Source organism: Podarcis tiliguerta (genome assembly GCF_965153285.1).
Source record: "Podarcis tiliguerta genome assembly, chromosome: 4".
Taxonomy (NCBI): Eukaryota; Metazoa; Chordata; class Lepidosauria; order Squamata; family Lacertidae; genus Podarcis; species Podarcis tiliguerta.
The window spans coordinates 26,055,863-26,069,850 of record NC_139537.1 but is presented as its reverse complement, the minus strand read 5'-3'; the positions used below and the strand labels follow the sequence as shown (position 1 = coordinate 26,069,850).

The 13,988-nt window shown below is 42.2% G+C and overlaps 1 protein-coding gene across 1 annotated transcript; it reads left to right on the top strand.

Moving 5' to 3' along the window:
- Positions 1-3,234: 3,234 nt before the first annotated feature.
- HMGB1 (high mobility group box 1) lies at positions 3,235-13,100 on the top strand. Its single transcript, XM_083437235.1, has 5 exons — positions 3,235-3,437; positions 8,911-9,072; positions 9,251-9,396; positions 9,609-9,783; positions 11,175-13,100. The coding sequence occupies exons 2-5, from the start codon at positions 8,923-8,925 to the stop codon at positions 11,355-11,357; spliced, it is 654 nt and encodes a 217-aa protein (XP_083293361.1). The 5' UTR covers positions 3,235-3,437; positions 8,911-8,922; the 3' UTR covers positions 11,358-13,100.
- Positions 13,101-13,988: the final 888 nt, after the last annotated feature.

Sequence of the window (13,988 nt, the reverse complement as noted above, 5' to 3'; positions counted from 1 at the left end):
AAAACTCATGCCTCTCCATGCATGCTTCCCAGGCCACTCTTTCACTGCTCTGGGTGCCTGGGCAAGGTGCGCAGGCTCCTCTGGGTGCCCGGGCGGAGGAATCTGGTCAGGCAAGGGATGGGGGGCACCAATACTGGCGCCTGCCAACTGCCAAAGGGAGCCTAGGTATACTTCTGGCCATAGGGTTGGCTAGTGGCAACCAGAAAGAAGGCCTTGTCTTTCATTGGGAGTTGTAGAGCTCCCATCCAAGGAACGTTATTAATTTATTTAATTGGGTTTATATCCCATCTTTTTCTCTTGACAAGCTCAAGGTAGCATACATGGTTCTCCCCCTTATTTAATCCCCACAACAACCCCGTGGTGCAGGTTAGGCTGAGAGGCAGCGAGTGGCTCAAGGTCACCCAGTGAGTTTCATGGCTGAGAGGGGAGTCGAACCCTTCCCAGGTCCCCATCCAGTACTAAACCGCATAACCCAGTGTCACCATTATTCTCCTTTGGACTCTGGGCAAAAATCAGCTTGGTTTGCCCAAGCTATCAACATTTCTTACTATTTATTTGCTGAAAGGTATTTTATTGGTGTGAACTACTGCTTGCTTGTATTCCCTTCTCTGTTTTAAATGTTCTGGATATAGTGGAAAGGAGGATATAACCCTTACTAAATTAAATTAAAACTTCTAAATAAAATGCTAGCTGTAACACTGTTCCTGCATCTATGTGGACATGCCAGTTTGCAGGCTTTAGTTTAGTTTAAATGGTGCAGATTGTATAATCCAGTTTGGTTTACAAAGTAACATTCTCTCAGATTAAAAGCAGTACCAGCACTCTGTTCTGCCCCTGACTCATTTCCCGGCACCTGGATTTCCATAAAGTCTAGCATCGTCGACTACGGACCTAAAATGTATAGGAGGTATTTCCTTATCTAGAATTCCATTTAATGAGAGAGCAGAAGCTTAGAATGAGAGCAATCTTCACAACAAATGGAAATAGAATGTGATCTTAGACATTTTGAAAAAGATTTCTGATAAATTATAGAGATTCCTCAGTCTTGCCATAAAATAGGGCCAGAGAGCTAAGAGCACATGTTGGGGCTTTCTGAGCATGAGCTAGTGTTTCACTACTGAACTCAGTCCTGATGCTTTCTGAGTTGAACCATTTTGACTGCTGTTTCTGTACATGGAAGTAAACCACATTTAATTTGAGGCTACTGCAGCAGGTTACCGAAAAACCATTCTGGAAGGCCCAGCATATCCAGCTCTGACTTATTATTGAAAAGAGCTCACCTCACAACGCAGCAGGTACATGTAAGTTACGAAAGTGTTGTAGCAAACCTAAGCATTACATAAGAACATAGGAAGAGCCTCGTGGATCAGACCAATGGCCCATCTAGTCCGGCTTCCTATTCTCACAGTGGCCAACCAGATGCCTGTGAGAAACCGGCAAGCAGGATTTGAGCACAGGGCCACAGATACGAAGAAGCACAAAGGTGGTGATGTTGCACCTGGTAGATTTTTGCCTGTCCTGTTTTTAAAGGTATGGAACCACTTCGTAAAAGAGCAACCTCAGATTCAGCTTTGGCATTCAAAAGCCTGTTTATTGCATGGAAAACATTCTGTTACAGGGTGTTTTAATAAATATAATAATAAATAATAGTGACTAATAATGTAAACTGTACTTGTTTTAATTGCAATGTTTTTATAACTTGCCCTGGGACCCTTTGGTAAAGGATAAGCTAGAAGTATAAATTAGATTAAATTTAAAAATAAGTGTTATTTCTATCACTAACTTAGGTGAAGGACAAGTTCTCAATACTGGATTTGCTAAACCCATTCCATACGGGGATTGTAATGTTTTATATTGCCCCAATTGCATAGAAAGTCCCTAATATCACTACAAGTTCCTAACAATGTGGGGTGCTAGCATAAAAATTCTGCATACAGTTAGGATATTATACATAGTGATTAGCTTTGAAATGTTATGTTTTATTTTTTTCACACAGGAGCCAGGGTGAACCAATGGTAGTATAGTTAAAAGCAAAATGTTAAACTGTTGACTAGTATTTAGAGCTTTGGATATTTGGAAGTAACGTATTGAGTATAGCCCCATAGACAGTAACTTGAGGTGGGCTGTCCTTCAAGGTGTATTGAAACCCTATCATAACAGTGGAAAATGACAAAATCAAAATATGGCTTGTATTTTAATATAGCAAAATGTAATAACACGATTTTAATGCCTGCTATTTTACTTCTTACTGAAGAATTGGATAGAATGCTGCCTACTCACATTCTCTTGCGTCTGTGAAAGGCACAGACTTGTGTATGTCTTTCTTGAAAGATAGTGGAAAGACTAGCAAGTGAATGTGGAATAAGCTGTAGCTGCAGTTCTACTGTTGGGCAGTAGTGTTAATCTTGATTATAAATACTGGCTTACAATATATTACCATGGAAATTCTGTAGTTTAACTATGAACATTATCACAAATAGCTGATTTGTGATACCGGACAAGCAGGATCCAATTATGAATGTCCTATAAAATTCAGACAATGTTTCCTGTGTGTTCACATCATACATAGAGTTCACTTCATTGTAAAAGCTTGCTGTGGGGTATTCTTGTAAAATGAATGTGTAAAAAGAATGAAGAAAATGTATTTAGAGGAATAATGTGTATTAAATTTCTATAAGTCTCTTTCTGATGAGTGCATTAATCTCCTTGGACCTCAGTTTATTCATATAGAAAATGGGACTATTTCTTATAGGTCTATTGTGCTGCATTTTTTACCCGCTGGGATATAATATGGAATGTATATATAATTGGCACGTGTGTGTTTCAGAACTACGGGCCAATTAATCACAGTGAATATAAGGGAAGTACCTTTAAGAAGTACTTGCTTTTTTCCTGCCTTAAACAGCAGGGACTAGGTAGGTGTATGGTGAAGTTTTAGGACCCTTTATACAGGCTGTGGGGGTGCTTATTTGGGGGTGGGGATGACCGTGTACCTAAGGGAACGAAGCTCCTTTTGCCTCTGCTGAGACTTATGCTATTGCCTATGAGCTGCTCTGTTCATACACCGCAGTACAGCACTAGTTTCAGCTTCAGAGCTGTACATCCCGCCTCAGCCTTCTCCCTCTCAGCCAGTTTTATATTTGCGCGCCCTTTCAATCCCCGGTGACGTGTACCCCGCCGCGTCCAACCGGCAGCCTCCTCTGGTCAGGACAATGGAAGGCGTTCCTCCAACCAGCGCAGCTCCTGCCTCGGCGGCAGCCAATAGAAAGAGCCCTGTGTTGAGAGTAATGTTACCAGCGCTGAGAGAGTGAGGAGGCTGCGTATCGATCCAGCTCTCAGCCATTGCAGTGAATTGGACTACATACGAGATCCAGGCAGCCTCGGTGGCCGGCGCGCGTGTGTTTGTGGCGTGTGTGAACCGAGATCCTTGTCACGGGGTGAGTATCCTGCGGGGGGTTGGGGGGCCGCCGGCTGGCTGGGGGGGAGGCCGAAACTCCCGAGCCTCTGGGGGGGTTGGGGGGCGGACGGCGTAGTCTTTTGGGGGTGCGAGGGGGGCAGGATTAGCCCTCACGAGACACACAAAGGGGGGATTTAGGCTGGGAAACCACACTTCCCTCAGCACCGGGGGGGAGGGGGGGCAGGAAAACACCGAGCTGCTCTTTAAAAGGCGGGGGGGGGGGTCGGGGAAAAAAAAAGCCCCAGCTCCACACCAAAGTGGGGAGTTTTGAGAAGTGGTTGAAGGGGACCCACAAATGCCGGGAAAGCGCCTTTCCTCTCCTGCCCGGATAACCGCGGCCGGGCTCGTCTCTTTAAACCCGTGGAAATGGGGCGGGGGTCTGGGCTGAGGCGGGGGGCGGCGGCGGCGGAGGGAAGCGGTCTTGAGTGCTAATAAGCTGCTTACATAGCACGGGCGATAGAGCCATTGCAGCAGAGCCGTCTCTCTATGTAATGTGTGAGAGAGCCGTGTGGGGAGACGGACTTCGCATCGCGGGGCTGGGCTCGAGTGTGTTTGTGTGAAGGGGTGTGGGGGGGGGAAACGGGGGTGTCGTGTCCTCCTTTCTCTGCCTGGCTCTCTCCCCGACCCCCTTTCCCTCATTGTGGGGAGCCCCGCGAATCCCCGGGAGTGTCGCTGGGCGTTGTTGGCCTCGGGGCGATAAATCACCTCGGGAGCTGCGCTTGCTGTAACATGGCTGACGAGAGCCGTGTGTAAGTGGAGGCAGAGGGAGAGGAGGAGGAGGAGGGGGGGAGGAAACAAGGCAGGCAGGGGGAGGCACGGGCGGGCGGGGGCGCAGTTCAGGGGAACTTTTTCCAAGGCGCCTTTTATCCCTGGGCGACGGAGAGGGGAGAGCTCCGCAGGCGACCGTTTAAAAGCCCGAGTCCGGGTTCAATATATATATATAAAGGGGGGAGGTTTTGGAAAGGGGGGGGGCCTTCTGGCAGCTCTCAGTGGAAACGAGACGCTCCCCCCCCCCCGCCGCCGCCTCATTGCCTGTAATGGCTGAGTGTGTGCGCCAGAGTACAGAGCGCACCAGGCACACGCACACACACACACAAAGGGAAGGAAGGAGCCATATTCTCTATGAGCAGCGGCCATTCCGAGAAGCGGCTTCGCTTCCTGCTCGGCTGCCGCGGGAGCCCATGCAAAAGGAGCGCTTGCCGCTTGCCATTGCCGCCGCCGCGCGGGCGAGAGGCGACCCCGGGCCCCGCGCGCCCGGCGAGAGCGCGGACTCCCCGCCTCGGCTGAGCGCCCGCCACGCGCATTTCGAGGGGACTTTCTCTCATCAGCAAGGCGTGCGCACAAAATGGAAGGAGATCTGCCGCCGCCGCTGCCGGTGGTGACCTTCTTAGGCAGCAGCCTGCGCCATTTATGAGCCCTCCCTACTTCCCTCCCTCCCTCTCTCTCGCTTTCCCGGCTCGTTCGTGTAGATTAAGGCGCACCGAGAAGAATCCCAAAGCTCTACAGCTGCAGCTATATTTATTGTCGGGCGCCGTCCTTGGAGCCTGAGTGAACACATCGAAGCTCGTGGCAGCGTAGTTTCTAAGAGGGGAATGCAATTTAACGCGACGAGCTCGAAAAAGCTGCGCCTTGATCATTTTTATATCTGTGGGGTGGGCTTTAGGTTTTTTGGGTGTTTTTTTTTACCCCTCACCTCACGAAAAACTTTTCTTTCCCCTTCCACAAATTATCCCCTTCATAATTAATACATGGCTATGTGAAAGGGGGTAAATTAAAATATTTATAAAATTCAATTTTTATGGTTGAAGTGATCCCCCCCCATTACCTTGTAATGTAGGAAGGGTTCAGCAGTGGAAGGAGCATTTTAAATAACACTTGTGAATTACATTTTCAGAGGTACATTTTATATCACGCTTTAAATCTATTAAGTCCCTCAAGTTCCTTTTTCTGTTGTTTTAATTATTAAGTTAAGCCCTAGCAGCCTCGTGCCTTAATTCTGAGAGCGCATTTTCAGACCCAGGCTCCATTGTAGACACCAGCAGCTCCTGGCTTTTAAGTGTTGTTTACTTGACAGAAACTTTAGACCGGACATGTTTAGTCAGAGAACACAAATCTTTTTCTGTCCGCATGCCAGACTGATAGGAAATTATGCCTTTCTGTGGCAATGCCAGTTAGAGCTGTGCACATTTCCCTAGTCAAGTTGTGCAAGCTGGAGTAGAGAGGTACTTTCTTCAACATGAAGAACTTCAAGAAAAGCGTGGTCTGTACTAGGAATCGTTACTTCTCAGAAAGAAAGTGTCAGCACAAATATGAAAACTGTAGGGCTTAATCTGAAAAAGTAAGAATATGGGAAGAGTCCTTTTGGATCAGATCAAAGGCCTAACTTATACAGCATACTTTCCCACAGCAGCCAGCCCACAAGCGGGACATCAGGGCAGTAGCCCTCTCCTGCAACTGGTATTCAGAGGCATTATGCGTCTCATTCTGGAGCCAGCAAGTAGGTTTGATCCCCATATGGGACAGCTGCATATTCCTGTGTTGCAGAGGGTTGGACTAGATGGTCCTCAGTGCCCCTTCCAACTCTACAATTATATGATTCTATTACTGTGAGAGAAATAGCTGTTATAATTTGTAGCCCTTGATAGTCTTCCCTTCATGAATTGTCTAATTCCATTTGTCAAGAATTTGTCACAATTGGTGGCCATCAGCACATCTTGTGGACACAGATTCCGTAATTGAGCAATATGCTTTGTGAAGAAGTACTTACTTTTTCCCAAATCTCCCACCATTTGACTATTGAATGACACCAGTTTGTAGTACAGGTGGGAACCATTTTGCATGCCCCGCCCCCATTCTGCCCTCTTCTGGGTCCAAAAGGACCCATTCATCAGTATTCATCAGTTGTGTGTCAATTGGATATGCACAAAATGGTCATGTCTCCCCTTAGTTGCTTTTTTCCAAAATAAAAAGCCCTAAAGGTTGTAACCTTTCCCCATGGAGATCAGAACCATACACAGCATTCCAGTTGTGGTTTTACCATAGATTTCCATAATGACGTTGCAATAGTCGCAGTTTTATTTTCAGTCCTTTTCCTAATGATTATAACATGCACCAATGTACATCATTTTACATATGCTTACACTGAACCACGTTTGCTATCTCTTTGCCCATTCCTCAATTTTGGAGAGAGTCTTTTTGAGATCTTCACAGTTCCTTTTTGGTTTTCCACTCTCAATAATTTTGTGCTGTTAGCGGTGATGGCCAAGTTTGCTAGGTCCAGATAATTTTTGAACAAATTTAAAAGTATCTGGTTCCCGTACAGATTCTTGAGGGATCTCTCTCTCTTTTCTTTTCTCCCCTTTTCTTTCTTTCTTTCTTTCTTTCTTTTTTTTTTTTTTTTTTTTTTTTTTTTTGCATCTCTCTATTGTGAGAAATGTCCAGTTTTTTGCTTCCTGGTTTGTTAGCCAATTATTGATCCATAAAGGGACCTCCCTTCTTATGCCAAGGCTAGGTTTACTCAGGAACCTTTAATGAGGCAGTTTGTTAAAAGCTTTTTGGCAGCCCAAGTATACAGTGTCCACCAAATCTGTCCACAGTTCTAAAAGTCACTGGGCCATGTCTGGTTCTCATAGCATCTTCTGCAAATCTCATGCCCTTTTGCAATATGTGCTTTTGAAGGCACAAGCCCCCATCAGATGATGAAGCAGCTATTGTGCATGAAAGCACATCCTATAATAAAGCAGACTCTTTAATTTTTTTGTACTTTTTATATTGGTATTTGTAGCTAAATACCCCAGTCTAGCAAGCATAACCTTAGTGTGTAGTAGTGCTTAATGTGTGTAGATCTCCTTTTATGTACTGGATCCCATGTACACAGTGTTAGAAACTGGGATAGGAATGCTAGGAGCCATGTGGCTCCTAGGCCCTATGTCGTGGGTGCCAAAACAAAATGTCTAGGCACCTTTTTAAAAAATTGCTGCCCCGCTATGAGACCAGGCAGCCCCACAGAAAAAGAAAAAGCTGTCAGGCGAATCGAGGGATTTGCAGAATAGCGCAGGAGCAAAAAAAAATGTGCACAGGAGTAAAAAGAAAAAATGGTGTGTGTTTTGCTGCTGGGCAAATCAGGTCTTTGGCACAGGTAGTGCAGTAGCAAAAGACACGCTTCTTTTGCTTCTGGTGTGCCAGGCAGACCAACTGACTGCAGCCAGGCAAGTGGAAATGCTGGGTGCTAAGGGTGGCTCCTGAACATCTCCATCCAGTCGCAAAAGGCAGGTTACCAGTCACTAATTTTGAACACTGCATGTACATGAAAGGATTTTTCAGAGTTTGGAACTCCAGATCTAGTACAGTGGTACCTCGGGTTACATACGCTTCAGGTTACAGACTCCGCTAACCCAGAAATAGTACCTCGGGTTAAGAACTTTGCTTCAGGGTGAGAACAGAAATCGGGCTCCGGCGGTGCAGGGGCAGCAGGAGGCCCCATTAGCTAAAGTGGTGCTTCAGGTTAAGAACAGTTTCAGGTTAAGAACGGACCTCCAGAACGAATTGAGTACTTACCCTTTGGTACCACTGTACCTGATGTGCAAGTGGAGTGATCTCTTCTGTCTTAGGTTAGCCTTACAGTGCTAGGGAAGACTAGTTATCAAGTCTCTTATCAATGCCAAACAGGTTGTTATTCTTGTAAAAGCAGACTGTGCCTACCATTAAGTTTAGGTAGCCGTACATATGCCACTGCTGAATACAAGATTTTTTTTATTGAGGTTATAGACTAAACAAATTGTTCTTTGAAAAATAGCTTAAAAGGGTGATTCGAATTGAGAGGATTCACAATATTTAGTGCTTTTCTCTCAGAACAGTAATTGAAAACATTTTTGCCTATAATTTGGTATCAGTTTTCTGCAGTTCTAGCAGAACTTCATAGAATTAATAGTTGCTTGTATGGAAGACAGTTGCAGTTGGGCAAAGGTAAATTTCGTGTTCAGGGGCTGTACTAGTATACCTTTTCTTATATCAGGAGTTCGCCTGATGTTGAGATGGAGGACTGCATAATAATTAAAAGTCATCTTATAGCAACATGTTCTGCATTTTATACAGATTTGTAACCAGTTGCCTGGTTTGCAAATCCCTTTAAACTTCAAAGTGAACAAACAGCCAAAGTAACCACGAGTGGTAAGCCAAAAATAAACCTTGAAAATCAGTGCTTGTGGTTCATTTCTCCCTAGCAAATCGTGAATGGTAAGTCAAGAGCAAGCAATGGTTTAAAGTGACATGCTATCTGGGACACTGATGTGCAACTATTTGGTTGCCTAGATAGTTGTCCAAGAATGTAGCTTTAAAGTATTAAGGGAAATGGCTCAGACTGGTAGTTTAAGCAGTTTTTAATCGTCTTCTTTTTCTTAGTCTACTGTATGGAAGCCCCAATAGTTCTCAAATGTTTCTACTTTGTCTTTCAGAAATCATCCAAAATGGGCAAAGGTGATCCTAAAAAGCCAAGAGGCAAAATGTCCTCATATGCCTACTTTGTGCAAACTTGCCGAGAAGAGCACAAGAAGAAACACCCAGAAGCTTCAGTGAACTTTTCAGAGTTCTCAAAAAAATGTTCAGAACGGTGGAAGGTAAGTTGTTGTTATTGTTTTTTGTTTTAATAGTAATACTTTAAATACCCAAATAAATGCAATTTGCATGTAGCTATTTCTTAGGAGTAGAAAACATACTCACTAATAAAGTTTACAAATTTAGAATGGAATTGGGTATAATCTTGAGCTGAGGATGCATACTGAATTATTTTTATAGACTATGTCTGCTAAAGAGAAAGGAAAGTTTGAAGATATGGCACGAGCTGACAAAGTTCGTTATGAAAGAGAAATGGAAAGTTACATACCACCTAAAGGAGAGACGAAAAAGAAATTCAAGGACCCAAATGCACCAAAGAGGCCTCCGTGAGTAGCTTTTATGGCTAACATGCATTGCGCTGATAGACATCCAAAAGAGTGATAGATGAATGGTGGGGAAGCAGAAATTTCACTTTTTTTATAAATATGGATAGGTCTGTTCTGTTATATCGCTTGGCAATACATAGTAAAGGTTCTCACCTTGCTGTACATAGTTCAGTAGTTCTTTATGTTTCAAATGTTTATAATTTAATTTTCAGCTCAGCATTTTTCTTGTTCTGCTCTGAGTATCGTCCAAAAATCAAAGGAGAACACCCTGGCCTCTCTATTGGGGATGTTGCAAAGAAACTCGGAGAGATGTGGAATAATACTTCTGCAAATGATAAGCAACCTTTTGAAAAGAAGGCATCCAAACTGAAGGAGAAGTATGAAAAGGTAAACTCCAGATAGCCTCTTTTGCCATTCAAATATTTGTTGTTGTCATTAAATATATTGGGTGATGTACAGTGTTGGTCATAGTAGACCTGTTGAAATTTGAGTGAACTCGAGTATGGTTAAAATTGGATGTCACTCATAGGAAATTAATGTTAAAAGGAATGGAGCCATACGCATGCTTGCATTTTCTCTGGAATGTTAAATGGTACCAGCAATCTCTATTGAAACTAAGAACATTGGGTATTATAAACAAAAACATCCATCTGTGGAATATATTTCCAAGTAACTGTTCTTTGGAGCTAAAATACTAAAAAGATCTGATGAAAGTGTTGCTTAATTTAAAAAGAAAAGAAACTTGTAGGCTATGTGAAATAAATGTAATCACTAATAACGTGCTTTTATTTGGACCATGTGTATTAATTGCTATAGTTTGAAGAAAAAAAGTGTATCACTCCTAATAGTGGCTAATATTGTAGCCAGTACATTGCTTTCTTTATTTTTAATGGTTGAGGAATATTAACAGACAAGTGGTTTGTTTGTTTTTTGACAAATTCAGCATAGCTTGTGAACAAAATAAGATGGTCAGACTCTCAGGTCACTTTCATGTACTTACTTTGCCTTGGAAGAGGGATGACCATGTACAAGAAAGATACCCAGCTTGCAAAACCAAATGTGAAGGGGACATGCCTGCAAGATTCTGCAGGTGCTAATCTAATAAAATATTTAGAAATAATGACCAAGGAAAGATCAGGCTGCTGCTTCTGAATTTGAAAAGAGTACCCACTGACTGCACAGCCTTTACACTTGATCGTTTGCATTTTGTGCTCTGGTGTTCTTTGTAACAGAGCATAGTATAATAATATATTAAGCCACTCATAATTGAGAGAATTAATTAAGCCATGGTGTAGATACTCTGTCAGTGTGGTACTGAGGAAGATCTAGCTAATGGCACAACTCTGTGAGCCATGGATGTGCAGCAGCAAGATGGGTGAAAAAAACCCTGATCATTTTGGACAGGTAGGGAAATTAGAACAAAAATTTGTTTGAAATCCTATACTTATTTTTTTTAATGTAAGCTTGACATTGAGTTTATTGAGGCTTGCTGTATTAAGTGTTATGTGCAAGTCAAAAAGAGAAACTTATTGCATGCTGAAGGTGGCACTGTCTACTCATTAATTGAAGTGCATGAAATTTATCAATAAAGTATTAGAATTCTTGACTGAGTGTACTGCTGTACTGAACTTCAGTAGTACAAATCTTAGACAGTCATCTGAATAGGCTCTATGTTATGAATTACAATTCTGTCAAATATAGATTCCTGTGCATTTTCATTTAAGTGGTATTCCCTTCCCTCTGTGTCAAGTAGCTAAACTTTCTCTGCTTCTCCTAAGGATGTTGCTGCATACAGAGCTAAGGGGAAGCCTGAGGTAGCCAAAAAGCTAGCTCCACCTAAGCCTGAGAAAAGCAAGAAAAAGAAGGAAGAGGAAGATGATGACGACGACGAGGATGATGATGAAGAGGATGAAGATGAGGACGAGGAGGAGGATGAGGAAGAAGAGGATGATGATGAATAACCCTCTTTTAGATCAGTTCTTGTCTATAAAAGCATTTAACCCCCCTGTACACAACTCACTCCTTTTAAAGAGAAAAAAAATTAAACATAAAGCTGTGTAAGATTTGTTTTTAAAATGTACAGTGTCTCTCTCTTTTTCTTCTTTTTTCTTTCTTTCTCTCTCTCTCTTTTTTTGTATAGTTAACACACTACCGGACGTGTCTTTGGGTAGCCCTGTCCTTCAGTGGTATCTCAGTGGCCGCTAACCTTGCCTAGTACAGTGAGGGGGTTGTAAATTGGCATGAAAGTTTAAAGCAGGTTCCTTGTTGGTGCACAGCACAAATTAGTTATACTTGCAGATGTAGTTGGTTACTCATTTTCATCAGTTGTCTGCATCAAAAAAATAATAGTTGATCTGTTAACTTAAATACCACTCTGTAATTGCAAAAAAGAAAAAAAAAATGTAGCTGTTGACATTCTGATTGCTTCTAAGTAAATACATTTTTTTTAAAATTAGTATTGTTGTCCTTTTAATAGATGCCCTTGTAAAGTCTTTCTTTCTGGAAAGCATATTCTCTCTGTTATGCCCTTTGGGGATCACATAAAAATGGCATTTTTGTTTCTTCATTCCTATAAGCTGATACAAGAGCTTTGATCTACGCCCTAGATAATCATGATAGGGTAGGAAATATATACAGGCATATGCAAAGCGTTGTGTGTTTTTTTCCCCTTCATATAAGAGGCCACCTTTTTTTTTGAGAACCCTGTTCTTAGCCAATCTGTATTTGCTCAGCTTTTGCTTACATACAATATTCTACTGATTTGTGTAAATTTACCAGTTTCTGAGGGCTGAGGAATATAGAATTCAGTTCAGTAGCATGGAATAATTCCAGGGGAAAATAACTTCAAATTTGTGTCCTTGGAGGACCACTGAGAGTATATTTTCATTTTGAGCTGTGAGGGATTTACATATGTGACTCCATTGGCCATAATGAGAGTTGTATTTGCAAATACCTGAATACAGAGGTGAGTGTACCCTACCTAAGCAGGTAATGTCAAATGCTAAAATTACTGTAATCCTTTTAGGATACCATGTCAAGTAATAGTTGTGGGCTTTATACAATGACCTCTCCTGGTAGTAAATGTCCCACAGGGAAATATTTTACTTTGCTAATGTTTTCTATAAGTGGTACCATTGTTCAATCTGTATGAATTCATGCTTTCATAACCATAGTAGTCCTAGACTATCCCATTTTCAAAATTTTATATTGTCTCAAAAATCAGATGAGATGTATCTTTTTCTGTTAGTCTTTTTATAATGCATTCTTGATATTTGCCCATTTTGTAAGTTAAAATTAGCTGTATAGGGGAATTACTTTTCCCCCATATAGGTGTGAGATGTAACATGGTATTCCAATGACCTCTGATTTGATAAAATATAGGTTGCTTTGAAAACCAAAGTTAAAAGTTTGTGCACATTCAGTAAAAGTGCTGGCAATTATTAACTCTCTTCACATTTACCTGCGGACTAATTTGGGAACTGATTGGCAATTCTGTAGTTAAAAATTATGGTTCTCATGTGCCAGTGTTTAAAAGATAGCATTCTTGTAACTTTACACACTTTTTTGATGGAGTATTGTTTTGTTATACGATTTTGACTTTTACGATTCTTCAATTTTGCATTTGTTTATGTATAACCTCAGGAGAATACTGAACATCTGATTTCCTGGTTGATACTAATAAAACAATAATTACAGAGGTTTTATATATTTAGTTAAATGAGTTTATTTTAAATATTATTTCTATTTACAGTTAAATGCTTCAAATATGTTGTTAAATAATGGCAATTCAGTAAATTGCACTTCAAGGTAATTGGTTATGGGCTGAAATACAAAACTAACTTAGGATCCATGCCAAATTCTAGGCAATGTCCCCATCCTACATTGTTTTGGATGCCCCTCCAATACTCCAGAGGCTTTTTGGGATGTGCTGGGGGTAGCAAGAGGTGGGGAACTGTAACTTCCTTTACATTAGAATCGGGGCCACAGTAACAAACAGCAGTTTTGCTTGCCATATGTAGACCTGGAGTTGTCTACAACAAAGCTATGTTTTCACCTGTACAACCAATCCTCCCCTTTCCCCTCTGCGTGACCTCCAAACCTGATCCAGAACAGTTTTGGGAGTGTGCAGGGAGAGAAGAGACAGTTCCAGGTTCTTTTTGGATTTGATATCCCACCTTTCACTCCCTTTAAGGAGTCTCAAAGCGGCTAACATTCTCCTTTCCCTTCCTCCCCCACAACAAACACTCTGTGAGGTGAGTGGGGCTGAGAGACTTCACAGAAGTGTGACTGGCCCAAGGTCACCCAGCAGCTGCATGTGGAGGAGCGGAGACGCGAACCCGGTTACCCAGATTATGAGACTACTGCTCTTAACCACTACACCACACTGGCTTCTTGTGCCACTGGGACAACTTGGTTGGATACGGCCAATAATTTGCAAAGCAGTGTAAATGAGTGGTACAGTAAATCATCTAGGCTTTCTGTAAATGTAATGTTGCTTTTCATAAAGTTAGGAAAGCTGCTAATAGACACATTGCAAATCCTTGAAATGAAAGGAGAGAATAGCTGATGTCTGCACAGGTCCATGAGGAGCA

Excerpts from the sequence above, each read along its gene's own strand:
- HMGB1 (XM_083437235.1), top strand. The coding sequence starts at position 8,923 with ATGGGCAAAGGTGATCCTAAAAAGCCAAGAGGCAAAATGTCCTCATAT. Across the intron at positions 9,397-9,608 it reads AATGCACCAAAGAGGCCTCC|CTCAGCATTTTTCTTGTTCT; the intron begins GTGAGTAGCTTT and ends TTTAATTTTCAG. Across the intron at positions 9,784-11,174 it reads TGAAGGAGAAGTATGAAAAG|GATGTTGCTGCATACAGAGC; the intron begins GTAAACTCCAGA and ends GCTTCTCCTAAG.